General features: G+C 27.5%; 1 protein-coding gene and 1 pseudogene across 1 annotated transcript in view; both read right to left on the reverse strand.

Moving 5' to 3' along the window:
* LOC112603884 (SLIT-ROBO Rho GTPase-activating protein 1-like) overlaps positions 1 to 1124 on the reverse strand; it is a 41972-nt gene extending 40848 nt beyond the window's left edge. The window contains exon 1 of the mRNA XM_025352685.1: positions 390 to 1124. Coding sequence (XP_025208470.1) covers positions 390 to 498 — 109 coding nt within the window. The 5' untranslated portion in view covers positions 499 to 1124. The remainder of the gene's footprint in view (positions 1 to 389) is intronic.
* Positions 1125 to 20697: 19573 nt separating this feature from the next.
* On the reverse strand, positions 20698 to 20819 carry LOC112603889 (annotated as a pseudogene).
* Between the last annotated feature and the right edge of the window lie 1042 nt (positions 20820 to 21861).

The raw sequence follows: 21861 nt of genomic DNA on the forward strand, positions 1-21861 counted from the left end.
AATCAAAAAAGATATATCATTAAATAAAATGTTCGCAACATAATTTGATAAAAAAAATACGTTTTACCAAAACCTTCTCTAGTCTTTTCCCAAACAGTAATTCGGTTTTTTTTTAATCTAGAACACCAGCCAGTCTACAAATAAAATATCTTAATAGTACGTATGTCAGTCGTTACCACAGAAAACTAAAAAGTATTTTTAAATAAATGCATATACCTATTGTACCTACTCGTATTGCGGTTGTTTTTATGAACCTCGTTTATAGCCTTAACCCAAACAGACACGTAGTGTAATATAGGTAATATAACAATAGTAATCCACAGGCTAAGACCAGGTCCGTGATAATATTATATACATTATGACGTGAAATTGCGGTGTTCAGTACTTACTGTTGAAGTACAGTATCTTTCTGGTGGAACCGAGTCTGCGGATGGGCGACTTGAACGCCGACGCGTCCGCCTCGTCGATGCCGCCGATCAGTTCCTCGGCACACAGCATTTCGACTATGGACCGAATGGCGACGGCGGACGGTGACCGTTATAATACGAGCGGTAGGTAACCTCGTAGATAGGCCCCGCAGTGTCAAAACTATAAATGTCGTCGGCTCGGAACAGCCGCGCTCTCGTTTACCGACTAGTCGCCGCCACAGCAGCGGTGTTCGACGACGCGATGTTCGCATAAACCGTCGCGAAACGCATAGCGCGAAAAACCGAAAAAAATAAGATTACCGCACCACGGACACGGGCAACAGGTGTGCCAAAAAAAAAAAAAAAAAAAAATCGTAATTAAAACGAACAACCGCGGTATAGTGAGAAAACACTTGGTCGCCGTACCTCGTTTGTTTGCCGACACCGACCAACACCGGGCTCCTGTGCAGTGTAATGTCCCGTTTACCGGCGATGCGTCGTGCGTATTGCACGCTGCCCGAAAAAATAAAATATCAACTGCCGATCGACTCACACCTGCACACTGCTTTAACACGCTGCACCACACTGCGTTCGGAATACTCGCGAAGCGCTATGACGACGGTAGCGAACAGCGACTGCAACGAAAAACGATTTAAAAAGAAAGGAAAACACGCAACGGACGACGCGATTAAAAACCAGTTGACCTGGACGGACGCCGTGCGGGCTCTGCGCCGTCGACGGTCGTGTCGATGCGTGGTTACCGCTGTGTTGTCGGCGCCGAGGACCGGTCGGGGAGCGGGGAGTCGTCGTTGTCGTCGTCGGGAGACTGAACCGCGGCAAAACCGAGCAGCGCCATCTGTCGTCGGCGGCTGTAATGGCTGTTTACCTGCCTCGCTACGGTTCAAAATCGTTTTTACTTTGTATCGTTATTATTATTATTATTAATATTATTTAACTCGACACGCGTCTTGCGACGACAATTTTTTTTTTTTTTATAGTCGTGTTTTCTGCCAATTATTATTACCGCCCGTTGATAATATCCGCCTTATCACCAACGGTGTAATACACTCGGCAATTATTAAAAAAGAAATTTGTTTTTTTACCGAATATGTGAAATGATATTATGAGTATCGTTACAAATATGGTCCAACACGCGGCGATGAGAACAAAACAAATGTCTGGTCCACGAGTGCGCATACAGCGTAGGTACACGCGCACGCATTATATTTTTTATAATGCGCAATGATATTTACTGAAAAATAACACGGTGTAACGGGATCGGAAATAAAACACTGAATAGGGCCTCGTTTCGTGAATAGGTAACATAATATATTATGTTAATTATAAATATGTGATAAGCATTCGGTCCACATTTTATTGCGCTAAAAGAGCAACGAGGTTTGACAAAGACGCGTTTATATACATTCCTGAATATTAAGTATATTGTTTAAAACCGAATCCGTCGATTAAAATTGATCCTGGCTTTGTTGTTGAAAGTTTTAATTTTAACGGTAAGCCGTACACTTGAAACGGAAAATAAATACCCATACAACAAGTAATCCGCTTTAAGTGTGTAACCATATTAAATGCGTATAATGGTTTGATCAGCGTATCATTAAATATTTAAAGTATTTTTAACAAATTTATTTTTGTATGTAAAAACGTTTATATTTTTAACAACTTAAAAAAAAAACACGAATAAAAATATTTTGTCCATGTAAACAACAACATAATATATAAGTTATGCTTCAAGCCTCTTCTTCCCACCCCCTCTCATAATCCGCTTACGCTTGAATATAAATTATTATGAATGTCTGTTATATTATGTTTTTCGGTAAACTAAATTAAACATTGGCCAATTTTCCAATTGATCAAAGAATACGAATTTCAATAAATCCAGATTCAGCAAACAGTAATTTGCAACGTTGTCAAACTACATACTCGTATAATTTTATAAAATGTAAAGGAAATAAATTAGTGCATTTTTACAAATAAGTAATTATCGTTGCCTTTATTTAAGATAAGCTTCTGTATAATTTAATTTTATACATAGTAGTATACCTAAAATGGTTGTTAGAATTTTGAATTAAGTTTTAAATTAAAAGGTGAATACTGAATTACAAATATAATCTTAAATTGTACAACGACAATTTTTTTTTTTTTTAATCAACACGATATTACTGTTGAATAACTTTTGCACCACAAAATCACTATGTGTCATTACGAGAGAAAAATACACGATAAAAATAACGTTATGATAAACAAAATAATTATTGTATAATGCATTAAGTAGGTACTACATTAGTAATACAAAAGAAAAACAAATTTGGTTTAACTAACTACCTTAAATAAAAATTCGAAGAACCAACATATAATTATACAAAACAAACAACTCAATTAAAATATAATTATGGTGTATAACCTATAGGTATCGGATATATTTACATATTATACATAAAATAATATTAATCAAATAAAAATAATTATAAATATAACCGTAACGTATAAGGGCTTATAAAAAATTATAAACATTTTTAATTTACTTGGATATTTAAACTTATAATAAAACACTTTTAATCAGAAAAAAAACAATGTAGTATAACTTAAAATATCATAGATCTCTAAAATTAAAATAAGCTTGGGTACACTAAGTTTAGATTTACAGTCTACAATAGGATATTCACAGAGAATAAATTGAATGAGAAAAATACTGTATGACTTATTCAGCCAAGTAGGAAATAAAAATTTAATGTTAGACATCTATCGTATAATGTAACAAAATCCTCGATATTATTTGGACTGAATTAAATAAGTGATCATTTATCATTATTATTTATAATATTATTATTATTCATTTATATTATTTAATGTCATATTATAGTGTCATGGTATATAAGTATATTATACCTAAACAATTTTATAATTTATGAAGTTTATGTCAAAACAATATATCAAACGTTAGTACGTTTGTTATACTTAATATTTATATACAAATAAGTATTTAAGTTATATCACAATACTACAATAGGTACTGACGAATGCACCGTAATTCGTTATTCGTACTAATCGTGTTGAGCAATGGACGACAAACATCATTAAATTACAATAATTTATCTTCAATTGAACAACTCGGACTCTTATTGTTATTTATTATACATACTATGATAGTATAATGCAATAATAAAATAACATGGTTTAAGATTACCACACGCATAAAATGAAACATATTTTTGTATTATGTAAAATATATTATAGCTAGGTATATAAATTAATAATTACAAACCTCATATTATTATTATTTATTATCATATGTTTATAAACAAGCATATAAAGATATAATTAAATATGTAATTTATAAGTTATTATATTATATTAGACATTTTAAGTATATTTTATTATATCAATATTTTAATGACACTTATACATTTAACCGTTGAATGCTTAATTAAAACCACAATGATTGGGCAAAACTTACACGAAAAGGAAAATTCACACGTAGATTTGCTTTTTTTATGATATTGAATTAAGAACATAAAAATACCCCCTTTGAACAGCTGATTTGTATTTTTTTATTGTACAAACTCGAGGTCAAGAATAATTCACCTGTAACACCTATATTACAGCAAACCTACATTTTACGCTTTAAATAGTAACTCATGCAAAATCTATACATATATAAATATATAATATTATCCATGTTAGTTATAAATATTACTTAATTATATTGTCATCGCACTATTATCGTTATAATGTTGAATAGCTTATCTAAACACTGAAATATATCCATAGCTTATATTATTGTAGATAGTTATTTCTACATCTACATAATGAATTATATCATTATTTTATAATGAATTTCAACTTGTTTTTTTTTTTTTATATATATATATAGCCACAGTTAAAATAAATTATTTACTCAAACAAATTCATCCAAATTAATAAATAAATAATCCAAAAATACGTTTAATTTTACTATACACATTATAATATTGTATATTAACTCCTTTAAAATATTATTTATTCCCCTAAAAATATATTGTTAACATAATATGCTTACGTAAATCTCCCTACAAACATATAGTAAGTATTAAACTTGTGCTAATATTCCTCTAAAAGGTAATAAAGATAATTCAAATTGCATTTATATTTATTCATATTTTATGTTTTATAAGATTAATATATTTTTATTTAATTGTCAATAAATAATATTAATCAAATTATTGTACAATAAAATTTATTACATTTTATTATATAATAACAATTTCACATTATTACAAAAATAAATACAATTTTAATTAAATAAATATGATTTATTTGTTAAATAAAATATGATTAAAGAAGTATAAATATAAATATTTTTGGAGGATAACTAAAACCGCCTCTAAGCGGTGTCAATGAATAATGCTTGATGGTTCTATTTTTTTTTTATTTTTTTTTTTTTTGAGATAGTAAGATGTTTCAGGAAAATTATCTTGAATATAATACAGTAGCAAAATGTTTTTAGGTAAATTTACTATTTAATTTTTGAAAGGAGTTTATAAATTATATGTATCTATTAAATACAGACGTATACAAACATGATGATTAAATCAATTTTTAAAATCTTAAAAATAAAAGAAAACCAGTCAACTCTAAATTCTTACTGTTCTGCTTACTTTTTTGGGTTATCCAAAAGCAATAAATCTAAATTTATAAAATTATTATCAGATCAATGTAGTCCTATGACATGTAAATATAGGATTACAAAACCTTCCAACCTCAGAATAATTTAAGCCTCCCAGTCAATTTCACTTCGTAAATCATCTCTTCTTCTCGGTCCATTATTTCATCGAATTCACTAAACAATTCTTTATTAATGGCAAAGATACGCCGATTCTACCAGAATCAATTACACCACAAAGAACAACAATAATTTAACTCATAAATTGCATCAATTTTTAATTTTTAATGTAGGTAGCTCAGCTCTGCAGCTTTTCATACCAAACAATTAAATCCTATCATTTTTAATTTTTTTCAAAGTTGACCATCATAAAAATCCGTTAATTGATCAACAATCCTCCCACACAATTTCCAATACTCCACGGAAACGTCTAAATGGATTTGGCTAATAAAGAATAACTCATTTAATTTGTCGGGTAGCACTACAAAGTGCTTTCCCAACACTATTATTCCCTCCATTTATTTACTTGTCATCAAAATGACTTAGTGTATATTTTTATGTACAAAATTAATTTAATTAATCATTTTTTATACAAAAAAAATGTATATATATAATATATAATATATACGAGCATATTATACTTCATTATAACTATAATAGCTTAAATAACATAATATGTTAACTACAAAAATAATTTTTTTTTTTTTTTTAATTACTTAATAATAACGATAAAGATTATTATGCGTTTAATTTACTGTTTTAATTAATCTAACATTGAATAATAATGAGTATTTACAAATAGAGCATTAAACGAATGTAATTACTAATATTAACAAAATTTCTAACACAACCATATTTCTTGTTACAAAATATACGTGCATTTTCATCGAAACACACAATGAAAATCGTAAATATCGCTTGAAACTGACATTCAGGTATACTATATAGCACACAAAAAATATTATATTATATTTTAAATAGGTACTTATTAGTCTGTCTAACAGACAGAATTCTAAAACAAGACATAATACGATGAATAATTAGATTATTTATTTAGTGCATATAACAAATAAATAATAATGTTAGTGATTAATTTTTAACAAAAATTACATAAACTGAAATTAATGTCTTTAATTTTATAGACACAGGATATTAAAAAAGTTTTGGATTTTAGTTGTATTGAAATACTCTAGTCTAAAAACTTTTATCTAATTCATAACTAAAGTTAAAATAAATCTCCAAAATAGTTATTTTTAGTGCCTGATTTTCTAAAACATGTATGCAATTTGGAAAATTTGAACACACTTTTATAGTTACGGTTAATATTATATTAATGATAATATGCAGTACACGCATATTTGATGACAGTTGTTATAATAGTTACAACGTTTCAAGGTAAACAAGAAGAGAAGGTGCCTATTATATAAATCATGATTTATGTATAAGTGCACAACTTGACTTGTTTTTTCCAGTTGAATATTTTTATCATGAATTATTTTAGGATAAACATAAATATGAAAAAACTATGTACTATAGACATTGAAATAATTTAGTAAATCGTTAATGTATAAACAAAAATATATATCATAATATTATGGCATTATAAACTTTTATCAAATCCTTAAGATTACATCAGCGGAAGTGCAAGATATAAAACAATGAAATAGCATGAAAATATTATGTTATGAAGATACATTTTACGTGGGAATACTTAATACCTATGAAAAAAAATTATAAAAATAATCCTTAACGCTATTTATTAGGATACTATCAGAGTTATCTGACCCAAACACATTTTTATGGACCGTTTTTTTCTTTATTTTTATTTGAGTAATATATTATTATAATACTAACACTTAATTCCAAAGTATTTTTTGATATAATCGCAATTACTTTTTTTCAAATAAAACTGAAGATTAGTGACTAATGGATTTTTAATTAAAATATATATAGATATACCAATTAAATATAATAAATTACTGTACGGACTAATGATGAATAGCATACACAAACATGCTACAAAGCCAGTAAAATATTAGTATGATATAATCCATCCACGTGTGTGACTATACCTTCCATATTATAATTTGCACCAAATGTCTTGCTTTAAAAAAACTATACATGTAAGCAAATTCTTTAACTTAGCGAAAATGTTATCTTACGAGCTACCCACGTTGTTCATTAGGATGTTCGGTAGGATACATGTGTATCCAATTTCTTATGCCATATGTTTGTTATGGACATGCGTATCCTGGAAATTACTATCTGCAGACATGATGACTAATCATTTAGCACCTCATTATATAAATGGAGTAAAATAGTAAAAATACGTATAGGATAAAAATAAAATACTATTGTAAAATATTTGAATACAATGGTAAGTTATGTCGTTTAAAATCCTATTTAAATATAAAAGATTTTAATCCCAGTAAATATCTCACTATAACAAATTAAATATTATTTCATATACTTATATATGTTCTGCAGTAGATCAGACTGATGAATTTCTCGGCATTAATATAATCTGCACGAAAATCAAAAGAGTAGTTTGTATATATATTATATATGCTTCATTCACATTATTTTTTGCATTATTTACAATATTAAAAAAAAAAAGTTTTGAAAAATAATCTGTAAATGCTTAATATCTATTTTAAATAGTGAATACCATATACTACATATTCGTTGAAATATTAAGTAGGATTTTAAAATAAAAATTCAAATAATTAAATCCTTTAAAATACACAAACAATAATGAATAAGGTATATAATAATGTAAGCTGCAATTTATTTAAAGTATATAGTGGTATACTGGTATATTATAAATAATATAAATAATAAATTCAGTCATATACGGCTATACGAGTAGCATGTTTAATGCCTATTTTGTCTTTGTTTATAATACGTATTATATATAATTAATTGCTATTTATTATCATCAAATTGTCTGATGCATGTTGTTACATTAAATTAATAGTGTTATTATTAAGGTATTTTAAAATAACATAGTGGCTATGACAACTATATGTACATAAATTTCGACAATTCAGATCACTTTTATAAAAATAATATTTGTATTGATAAATATATTTTATATCTTATGAGTTATAACTTATAAGTTTTGTAAAGTTTATATTTGACCTATGTAGTACGAGTATACTGCGTGTTTTATACATACGGTGAGTTAAACTTATATAGTTATATTATTTGATTACCTGCAGTAGGTATGTATAAAGTATTATGGTAACTATAGCTACATATTATATAATGATCTAAGATCTTTATAATAATAGTTTAAACTTATTTTTTATTACCTAATAACATTTATATTTTTTTTTTTTATAATTATTAATCATATTTGTATAATATTTTTACGCTATGATATTTAATTCACGTAAAAATATTTATTTAAGTTAATAAGTCATCTATACATTAACAGTCATTTTTCAAGAACACAAAAGAGATATTATATAGTATTTAAATATCAATTATAACGAAGTAAAACATAGAACAAATTGTTTTTATGATTAAAAACCTATGATTAAATTATAGCAGTAACAGTATTTATTATTGTTACGAATTAATTTTCAATTAGACTGAACAAATTTAAAGTATTCAACATTATAAAAACTAAAAAGTGAAAAATTAGGTAACCACTTTGCTGTAGGAATCAAGTGTACTGTGTACCTTAGCATTAAGTAGACTCTGTAGTTTGTAATGGATGTGTTAAATTTAATTGAATAATTAATCATTGTATACGAATCTTAATACATACAATATGATTAAAAATAATACTAAACAAGGACGGTTTACTTTTTGGTAGACAAAGTTAACAGTTATTTTGATAATATTATTCAAATTTTAACAAATTTTCGTATTCCCCCATCACATTATTTTAAAAAGTACTAAAAATTTTCAATTTTTATCTCTCGAAAGTATCAACAATATCAAATTTGTTATAAGAAATTTCTATCAAAGTGAGAATCGGAGCAGTTATTTTTCTGCTTCTAGATAGTGTCTTCTGAGACAAATAAAAAATCATTATAAAACCAATAAGCTCATCAACACTTTCAGGGCTTAAAATACATATTAAACATATACGTATTTTTACTTATTTAAACTTTTTTTAGACAAATCATAATTTAAATTTATCGTAATATTACTTATTAAATGATAAATTTTATTATTCTTTAGATACATTTTATAATAAAAATAGAAAAAGAAACTTTTACTTACAAATTGTTTACTGACCGATCGTAAATTATTAAAAGGTTAATTTTGTAGACTTTGAATACCAAAATTATACTAATTTTTATATTATCCATTAAATATTTCGTACTACTACTTTTGTACTTGTATAGTAGTAAGGTATCGATGTAATCAAAGATAAAATCAATCTGGCCTATGAACTTATTATAAACCACTATTCACTTGATTGTCATAATAGATTTTTAAAATAATATTACATATTATACTAAAGATAAAATCTATTTTAGTAATTGTGAATAATTATTTTAAGCATGTATTGTATTGAAAAACAATACATATTTCAATATTATTATAATTGATGTAACTATAGTCTATAAGTAATGACTAATGAGTAATAACGAACTAAATATGTAATTGAAATTCGTGTATATTCAACACATAATCAACGATACTACTCGTCACTCGGTGTATCTAAATTAATATTTAAATTTTATCCACTTGATAATATTAATACCACAAATAATATTTAAAAACGCTATTACGTGAATAAGCATTTCTATTTATCAAATTAATATATAATCAATTAATATTTTTACAAGCACTGAATCCGTAATTTGGCGTAATCAAAAATATATTGTCGAAAACACTTTTTATTTTTTACCTGCCACAAATAAGTTCATAACTATTGCATGTATAGATATAAATACATACGAATGAATGGTTTTGCACGAAATTAAATTTGTTGATCAACTTGTTTGGGTGGAATGCAATACGTACGAAAACTCACCGGCAGCGCGCCTATGTAAACCGACCTTGCCAGTTGCTTATACTTAATGCGCCTTAACTAAGAAATGAATGACATCTAATTAGCAAATCCGTTCTGTAATGTTTTCGATTCGTTTGAATACATCGACTGGAAACATATAATATATATATATATATAAATATATTTTAAATATTATTACTTTATTACTCGTCTGTCTCTGCGACATACATATATATATAAAGTGGCTGCTGTTCGTGGAATGACGTTCTCTCGAGGTTAATGTCCTACAGCCACGGTGTACAAACATAACACTGGCTAGTTATATATTTTGTTTCCATTAATTCGTCTAATTAATATGTATTTCGAAGTATGTAGACGTCTGTACACCACTACAATAAATCAATTATCATCCACGGGAAATCAAACGCCACATCATGCGGTTTTTTTTTGATAAGGTACATAATATTATTATACATGCGTATATTGTATTATATTATGCTAGATACCACAACAACAATAATTATTCGTCCTTTCTCCGTGACGTGCAATACCGTACAACGACGTGTAATTACAAAGTAAAAACGCGAAGAGAGAAAGATAGTTAAAAACATGCGCAATTTATATATGTATTCATACATATACAATATACATATTCCAATAGGTGTATATTACGTTATATACACGATACAATATATATATAATTTATATAGGGATACAATATATGTATAATAAAAATGCATAGATTATGGTTAAATGTGCACTAAAAATCCCGTAGGTCATTTGTAAAGTTATACATTTTTAAAGAGATATGCTCACTTGAATTATAATACGAGGTTATTTTTAACAACGTAAACGTAATACCTATAATATTATGTACTTAAATGATACTCAATGCGTAGGTACATTATACAAATATTGGATCAATAAACCGATAAATTACTATACAACTTTCTCGTGTTCGGCATAATTTTCATATTTTTTTCTACGTATAATTTTTTTATTCATTTAAAATAACATAGTACTAGCTACAACATAATTATATTTACGTATACCTCTATACCGCAATCGAATAAATTGAATGTGTATATATTTATGATTAATGCATCACCATTCGACAATAGGTTTATTTTTAGAACCAATAAAATGAAAATTCCAAAAAAAGACATTTTCTGCAAACATAAATATTTACACTTAAAAGATTGGCAAAATATTATAACTTGCTTGGGCACATATAAGGACCGCCGTAAAATGTTATCTAAAATGTTTTATCACACGTCATTATTGATGTTAGATTCGACATTACAGATTATGTCACTCGGTATAGACCGTCAAATAAAGTACAGTGGAAAATAATGTACAAGTAGGTGCCTCCTACTACCTATATAAGCTATAAATAACAATAAACATACATACATATTATATTTAGTTGACGATTTATTTTCTACCAGCAATTTTATAACACATCTTAAAAACTAATTGCCGTAAAATATAAAACCGCTATATAAAATATAATATGATATGCATGTTTTAATGTTATGTCCGTAACAAATATATTTAGCAGTTAAATCGATTAATATACCTACATTAGAAAATTTGTAAAAAAACATCTCGTAAGAATCGTACGAAGTAAAAAATTTCTATTCTTGAGTATAAATATAAATAGCTTTATACGAATTGCGAATATGAATAACAACAGCAGCATGCGCAAGAACTGGGGGGAAACCTTTTTAATGTATAGGCGGGTGCCCCTTTTGTCAAAGTCCATTGTTCAGTCAAAACGCGCATATGAGTACATGTCTACCTATGTATATGTTTACCAGTTATAGTGCATGGCACCGTATGGCCCGTTAAAATGTGCGTTTGTTTGTCGCTGGAGGTGCGCAACATTTCTTATAAATTGAAGTAACGGACAGATTTACTATAAAGGTATAGGGTTGTATTCGAGGGGAGAATAATACGTACATGTACAGGGTGTAGCAGAAATAACTTACTGACAAATGTAATTAAACATCAATGTAATAACTTCTTTTCCAATCGATAGTTTAAAAAAAGATATCATTAAGATCATGAATAATCAAAACAATTATATTATTATAATTGTTTATTTTAATATAGATAAAAAAAATACCTAAATGTATACCTAAATAATAAGTTTATTTAAATTTTGAATTCTATATGTTACACCCTGTAGACATCTATTATACTGTTATGTACGTGCGTACTTGTGTATACGCTGTAAAAATAAAACGGTCGTCAGAAAAAAAAATATATTTTACGTACAGCCTCCCTCGGACGATGACGTGCGTATTATTATGTAGGACGTGTGCCAATTTCAAACACTACAAACCATTGCGTGTTTTATGAAATAAGTAGTAGTAGAAGATATAATACTATATACTTTAGATTTTGAGTCGAATGAAAAATATCTTTTTTTTCTATAATTTTCTAAACATGATAAAATTTAAAAATATTTTGTCTTTTTTTGTGGTAATTATAAACATATACAGTAATTGCTGACTTTTTAGTCTTAATTCGTTTACTGCATGATAATTTTTTTTTTTGTGAGTAAAGTAGCTTTAAAATTTAATACAAGCTAAGTATGCTGAAATTTAACAAACCCTCATCTTCGCTCAAATTCATTTTTCATCAATATTATTTTTTTATTGTGACTTACGTCGTCATAAACCATTGGAATTTAAGAAGTATTGTGATTGTACTTATAATATATTAAATCAAATACTTAACATTAATTATTATAAACCAATTGTACAAATGAACAAAAATTATATTTTTTAGTTTTAGGTATCTTTACGATAGATTTAAGTTGTTATTACCATTTTTAATAGATATTAAGTATAAATTCTATTGACAGCTATTTTTTTATTGTTGTGATGCGCGTACTATATGATTTACTGTACTGCACAATTATGACGACGGAACCAAAAGAGTACTCATTTTTAAAATAGTTCTTCGTGTCAAATACTATACCGTTAAACATAAAAGCATATATCAAATTTTCGCATCGACGATAAGACGGAGTAGAGTGAACAAGATATGTAAAGGTTAAACAAAAAAATTAAATAGAAAAAAAAAAAGGAATAACAGTATTTTTGCTTAATGTGTCTGCGAAAAACACTTATCGTTAACGCTTTATTTTAATGTTTCTGTATTTTGAAAATTATATCATTTATGCCCGAAACATTTTTCCAACCCATTATTGTCTCGCACAGTAGTTGTCATCCACTACGCTTCGACTACACACTTCGTCTTATATCAATACAAAGTAAGTACTGTAATGAGTTATGAGTAGTTATGTCTAATGTTACGGCTCGGTTTAAAACTTTAAACGTCCATCGTTCATTTAGAGTGCAATAATAATATAATAATAGGGCGTATTAACAACAATTATTATAATATTATAAAGCGGAAAAAACACCGATTCAACTAGAGGCGTTTGTCCGTTATTTACACATTAATTCGAGCCACACGCGTAATAAAACCGTTCAAAGTCTACGATCTAGTCCCATAGATAGGTACCATAATATTGCCAAATATTTTATTAATATAGTAACACTATACGTAATGCATAACGTTTAAAACTACGACATATTGTAGCCGATATGCGAAACAAACACGTCATATCGTAATCCTTGAGCAGCAGCACTGTTAATTCAACAATTTGTCGAATATTTTATTGAATTATTTAATTTGTTTAACACCGATGCGGCACGGAATGAACAACTTATTTATGTGTCATATTATACAGATATAATGTAATATATAACATACATGCTGTAAACGTCGGAAGTCGACAACACCCTTTCTCCGTAGCCATAACGTTTAATAATATTACAGGTACCTACTCAATAGTAAATGTTATTGTTATTAATTGTTGAAATGCTTTACGCAGTGAATCCATTAAACTCATCCGTGTATCGATTTTCTGATTTTAAATCCCCGTTTGATGTAATTTATTTATAAGTCTTTCTTTACTTTTACACACGTCATAAATAAATATCTGGTATTATAATTTATAGCATTGCTGACTGCTGTAACTTACAATATTGTAGTGATGATTAGCAGATAGGAAAAAAAATCACCCGGTATAATATTGTATTATAACGCACGTGTTTGTCGTTTGATAATAATTAATACAATGCAATATTGATCGTATAGGTCGGTTAACACACATTGAACTTGTACGTAAAGTGTATTGAATAATGCGTTCGTGTTTTATCGCGTTCTAGACGGATATTATTAAAATAATATAGATATAATCTAGGTACATGTGCAAGCTCGTTGCAATAACGGTTTGGATCGCAAGCGGACATTGGAATATGCGAATGTGGGCATTTTTAAGGTCATTTGAATTATTTGCACACTAATTAAATGAGTTACATACACGTGTACAATTATGTTCGTTTACAAAACACACTATACTATGGACGTTCGACGAGCAAATTCGCGTAAATACGACGTTATGTCACATCATTTCCTAACCGTATCACGTAGGCGTATGATATACGCAGTGGTGAGATATTAACCTATATAACTTAAACTGTATTAAAAGTAAAGACGCCGCAGATGATAGGCGCACTGTATACAAAGAAGTCCGCAGGTACATAATAATATTTCAATCATGTACACACAAATTTCATATTATTATTTGTATCTAAATGTAGCATAGTTAAGGATTTAATAGTTATTGAACCACGGTCATACGTCATCGATGAGCGTTAATTAACGATAGGTTGGATTTGACGTGATATTGTTGTATGCCAATTACTACGGACATAATATAGCGTATAATACCAACCAATACATTATAGTTTTAATGAAATATTTTACTGTCCACATTATTTCCTTTTTTTTTTGCAACGAATCATTTCTCGACGAAAATCACAAACATCAGTGCTACACCAATCATCGACGTATTGGCAAACGTAAAATAATAAAATATATAGGTATTACATGTATACTTACACTTAATTTATGCTATAAAACACATTTTCACATGTGCGCACTTAAAATCTTTCACCTTCACGTCTTCCGGCGGGTATTTACTTTCGACGGATGGTCGCGTTTTCGTCGCCCGCTGAAAATAATTGCGTAAACACCGCGAGAAACGCGAACGCGTTTTCCCGTTTTGCCGGTAAAAACGATCGAATTTGCTATCGGCCGGTCCTTATCGGGACAAGTACGCGAGGTTTATTATATTGGCTGTATTGCACGATTTATTGGAAATTACACACACGATACAACAGCCTCACAGTAAAATAATAATATACAAATAATATTATCGTGTCACCGAGTCGACGGCGGAGAGAAATTCACTGCACTTTTACCCGACGACGGTAGCCGACGGTAATAAATAATATTAATACCTGAATTATGTTGTGTGAAGAATAAAAAATAACATTTGTAATAAATAATAACACAAGCGCGTCGGGCGTGTATCGTCATTTTTTGAAAGCGATCCGTCGATCGTTATCACACATGAACCACCATTATAATAATATTATATTATACCCCTCCAATACGTTATAACATAATATCGTGTGCCGTGACCGCAAATATATGAAAACACATTTTTTTTTTTTTTTAATATTATATCCGTGGCCGCGACGAATATTTATCGCTCCTAACTTCCACGCCGCGGTGGACAACCGGTTTCCGTGATCGACAATAATATTATAATAATAACATTCGACAGCATCGTGGTGTTTGAACTTCAGCGTTCGTTCCAACAAGTTTGTAATCGTACGTAGAAAAAGGGCGGTTTTTGTGTGTCAACGTCGTCATCAAATTATTATTATGGAGTACTTACAGATCTGAACGAGTCACGATAAAAAGTCTTTATGAGATCAACCGATGTATTATTATTTCCGCGGTGATGACTTTTCGTTATACATCGTAATAAATCCGCTCGGATAAACTGATAATAGTTGTAGGTAAAACAAATCCTCGCTGATCTCGGTACATAATACTATGTGGTTCTTTTCGGTTTGTCACGGTTTTCAAACGGTCATCGAAACAAAACAAAAATCGTACTACGGATTTCGAATTTATCATCGTTGCGATGAACGACCGGAAATTTCGTGAGCTGTCAATACTCGTTTCCGCTGTACGTTCCGTCATCGCATTGGTGGAGAGAAAAATGACTTCATTGCACCTTGCGTCTTTAGTTTTCGAATTTCCGAAACAGAATTTAAAAGTTAGTCGGAAAAAAGTACACTGAAGTCAACATTTTGAGTTATCGGTATCCACTTTTTCCAGGATCATCGGAACTCCACAAATGAAGAGTTTTTTTTTTTTTTTTTTTGTTGATTAGGTACTATTTTTATTTTACGTGTAGAAAGCATGTTATACAACGGAAATGCTGAACGCCTGTAAAACAACGTTTGTGTACAAGCGCTTTTTATTACAAACCACAATAGTCAATAAGGTCTTACCCGCATCAACAAAATTAAAAGTTTTTTAAGCCATGCAGGTTTAAAAAAACAGAAAACAGCTATTCGAGCGAATATCGCGGCATTCTCTGTTTACATACGATATACTAAATGCAAGTACGATAACTGTAGAATGTAGTCGATGCAACGATATCCTGTGCGAATTTTTCTTATTTTGCTACATTAACGTAATGCAACCAGACTAGCGTGTGTGCAAGAGAGAGAGAGACAAAAAACAATTAATAAATAACTAAATTACAGAACAGTAGTTACACGAAAAGCAAATGATAAAATAATAGTTTTAGTTGCGCGTATGTAAATTATTATCGTTATTAATGCGTACTGAAATAGAGTGCTTTAATAATTATTTGTGCTCGAAAGCAACAAATACCTGAATATACCTCTACGACTTATGCAAGATTTTAATTTTGTTTGAAAACCATTGACTACAATAATTATCCTCATTATTATATTATAATAACTGTGCATAATACTACACAGTTACCGTCTTTAATCTACGTTTGTTTCCGAGCATTTTTTTTTTTAAACGTTTTATTTTGTTTTCGCCAACAGTTTTATCAAACATAAGCTCGCTTATAAATGTATTACATAAAATAATTAAAAACGAATATTATGTAAATATTATTAATATGAGTAGATACTATTAAAGTATATTATTTTCATTTACTTAAAAATAAAAATAGATGATTCAATATCATTATATTATGGTCAATAAGTATACAAAAGTTTCGAATGCAATCGTTGAGCGAAATAATATTAGATATTATAGGCTATATTCTATTCCATTGATTATTATGGTGAAAACGAATTGCGTCCCGATATAAATAATAACTACACTAATTGTGTCCTATGTAAATACATTATTTTCATTCCCAATTAATACAGACTTAAGTCTCAATAACAACATTAAATAAATATTATATTGCTTAAAGTAAGTTAAAAATATTGTTTTCGTCGTTTAATATAAAAATAAAAGAATATAAAAAAAAAAAAAAATAGTAAAAACATAAATTATAATGTGCAAGTTATATGTATGTTACCTATTAAAATATTATTTATGGCTCTGAAAAAATTTGAACGAAACAGTTTTGACAAAATTAAAACGGACAAAACGTGTTATTTCGTTCAAGTCGTATTTAATCATTTCTTTTCTTAACAATAATTATTGTTTTTAACATATTTCACGTCTTATTTCTTTTAATAGACTACTATTGCGAATTTGCGAATTTTCATGCAAGTATATTTTTGTACGTTTTTAAGTATATCAATAAAATTGTTAATATTTGAATGAGCAGAATAAAACATACCGTTAAATTTTGAATGGAAAGCTTCATAACTATTTGTTGTCCGTGTAGTTGAACCTAGTAGTTTTTAAATATTATCGGGACGCAAATACGCAATTATTAGTATAATAGTATAAAAAACCCGGGATGCAATTAGTATGCCGCAAATCGCAATTTTTATATCAGGGACGCAATTATTCGTATGCAACTGATCGTTACCACGACTATCACATCTAATTTAACTAATTTTAGATGAATTAAATCAATCTTCGTGCATCATCATTCGTTGTAGTATTGTTTGATCAATTTAGTGAAATCGCTCATTTCATACTATGATGAAAATAACAGTTTACTACCTACTCAATACTGAAACATGTTTTACCCCTTTTCATTAAGTGAATAAAATTAATTTAATTCTCATTACTTATTAATCATTGTGAATCTTTTAATTGTATACTTTAAAATCATTTTTACTTTTAAATCTATTTATAGTAATTATATTTTTATATTATAAAAACCCACTTAGTTATTTAGTTAATTTATTTTCTATAATTTATTTATTTAATATCAATATAATCACTTTATTACTAAATGCTTAATTCTATTTATAAAATAGATATTAAAATACCTACTTAAGAAAAAAATTACATAGATAATTAATGATATTAATATTATTATCGTACAATTTAATATTATTCTTATTTTTTATTTAAATCTATTTTTATTAAAATAAATGAATAATTATTTTATATTTAACAATAACTTGATGAACAAATTTTTCATTAAATTATCTAAGTAATATTGAGTAGGTAATTATTTAGTAAAAATCAAAAATCGTAATAAAAGTTGTTCAAAATACTACAATAATCTATAATTATACATTTCCATTCAACATTGTTTTTTAATTTATTACTTGATAATTTATTTTATTAAATTTCTTATATGATAAAATATTTGCATTTTAGTTATATCTGTTTCAATTTTTAGAATTATTTTAATCTATTTTTTAATTAAACGATTTTTTCTTCGGCTTCTTAGCGTAATAATTTTGTAATTTATCGTGCAAAATATTTTTCCTTATTAGTTGTTATATTATATTAAAGAAAACATTCTAATATAAAATAAAATAAAATAAATAATAAAGCGAAATGTGCTTACATTATAATATTAATTATTATTATATATTTTATAATAAATATAATATTTAGAAAAAAATTGTCTATGTAACTAGTTTTTAGGTTGTTATGATAGTAACGTGATTATATTATGCGTTGATTCCTAAGAATAACCTTGGTAGAACAAAATATTTTAATTTTTAACTAATCCAAAAACAATGTTAATAGACAAATAATGAAAGATTACACGATGTGGGTAAAGAAATAAAATTAATTTTTAATTTAAAAAAAAAATTTCATTTTCTTTACCTATTAGACATTATTCTTACGAAAATGTGGAAACATTTAAAGGTATGAGTAAATTCACTTAATGAATACAAGTCATGTAACTGCGAAGTGACGTTGATACTGTACATATTACGTTCTATCCGTTAGTAGTATTAATAGTTCAGTGTAGTCGTATTAAATTGAATCTTAAACATGTATTCTCGTAATGGGTATACTTTCGACGGCGCATTACGAATACTATAACAACAATCCTTAACACAATCATACAACCAACCACACCTTGCGTACCTATATTTTGTATATTGTTTTTTTTTTTTAAACGCCAAACGATTCGAATGTATAAACACGCTTTATAATAAGTTCACGGCCGGTATTACAACGATACAGGTATAATAATAATATTATTATCGTGTGCGTAAAATAAAAACGAACGTTTACTTACGCGCATATTATTATTTTAAATTATAATAATACATAGGTGGTAGCTGGTACGTGAACGTTTGAGCTCGAGTTTGACGTTTTAAAAAAATATTTTAATAATAATAATATACGTTGGTCCCATGTATTTTATACGTATAGACTATAGTCGTGGTTAAACACTTGACGTGTCTTTCACGGCACTCTGAACGTGGTATTAGCGATATTACTCGTTCGCGTCGGGAATCGGTTGAAAGATCGATATTAAAAGTGAACTCGTAAGGTCCCGTGTACTATGTGTATGCAGCACTGCCCTTCTAAAACGTCTACTTGACTAATTCAAACAAATTAGGTATTTATACTAAAAAAATATAATTTAATGATTATTACGTTACGCTGAACACATGCAATCGTGTTGTGACGTGAAGGTTTGGGTCAAACAGCAAGTATTTATGTATAATTTCATATTTTCACAATTGATACGATTACGCATAAAATCAATGTGGTACCAAACAAGAACCATTTGAACAAAGTTAGTCGATAAATTAGTTTAAATACTTACTAAATTACATATTATTTGAATGGAGTAGTATATTTTAATTTTCTTCAAAATATACGAGTATTTTCGAACTCCTTAAATACATAAAACATTTTGTTTAATAATAACTTTCATATTTTCCTATCGATAATGCTTTTTTCGTTAAATATATGTACTTTTCGTTCATCAAGTTAACTGATCTATATTTTATAAGATACAATTTTTAAAAACAAATTTTAATTCATTCATAATTTCACTTAAGACCATTAACTATAAAATATCAACAATAGTGGATTATTTTTCTTAATTATTAATAAAAAATAATTTAATTACCTATAACAAAAAAAAGAATTTATTAGATATTTAAGTGTTTTGAATACTTTTAAAAATTATTTATAAAGAAATACAAATGACATTAATTACGTATTCTAAATACACTTGAAAAGTATTATACACAAGACTGGTTTATTATTATAAAGATTAAAAAATTAAGAATTTTTGCATAATTGTATCTTTAATGATATAAACAACAATACAAGAAAAATGCCTACGGCACATAATAGTGTTCCCAAGCAGTCACCCATCCAAGTAATAACTACGCCCGACGTCACCTAATTTCAGTGATCGGACGAGAACTGGTACATTCAACGTGATATTGTCGTTAGCGCAAGAAGGGATTTTAATTATTTTTAAACAAAATTAAAAATATCTAAATTTTATTGTAACTATAAATTGAATTAATGATAATTATGAATTATTATTATAAAAAATATATCAATTAAGTAATAATAATAATTTTTCATTTCATAGAAAATAATTTTTAAAAACTTATACAATTAAAATAATTGATAAATTCTTAACCCAATTGGCAATATTGCAGTGCACTAATTTGGTATTTTTTTTATCTAAGAAATTTATGAAAAAATATTTCAATCTTTAAGTATTCTAATATTGATAATCATACTTGATTATATAAAATAAAATTGTAACATTTTTTTTTTTTTTTTTTTTTATCATTACAAATGATTATTTATTAAACCAATTTATTATATTTTATGTATATTTAATAAATAAACTTTGTTAGACATATCTTCCTACGATAAACTGTCACCTAATCTACTATATTATATAATTTGATAATAACAATAATCAATATTTCTATGTCGTTGACTTTATTAGATTGCTCAACTTAATATCTAAGAAACCTAAAAATAAGATTATATTATGTGATGTGTTAGTTGAATATAATCTAGGTATGGTAACGAGAGTACAAGAGTTGGCGCTATAAGTGCAATGATTAACTATAATAATAAATTTAAACTTAAAAAGTGAAAAAAACAAAAAAATGTAATAAGACATATTTTAATATAGGATATTTTTAAGATGGAAAATTATTATTTGACTCCACATTTCTTCTAAATATTTTGATCTTGGTATCCGCTGTTCCAATATAAATAGTAAACTTCCCTATTTTATGCAGTTAGTCGAATACGATAGCTACTTATTAGTGTTTAGAAAGCAATAACTATTATACGTTAGGTTAGGTTTAACGTTAGCATTTAAAAATCTTAGAAAATAAATTACTTTATATAACTTATATTATACTATTTATTTAAAACCAATAATCAACCATAAGAAAAAAATCTAATAGCGAAAAAAATGATTTTTTTCTGTTTAAAACCATAGTTTTAATTTTTGTTTTAAATTG

Source organism: Melanaphis sacchari, unplaced genomic scaffold (assembly GCF_002803265.2).
Source record: "Melanaphis sacchari strain LSU unplaced genomic scaffold, SCAv2.0 Contig112_pilon_pilon, whole genome shotgun sequence".
NCBI lineage: Eukaryota > Metazoa > Arthropoda > Insecta > Hemiptera > Aphididae > Melanaphis > Melanaphis sacchari.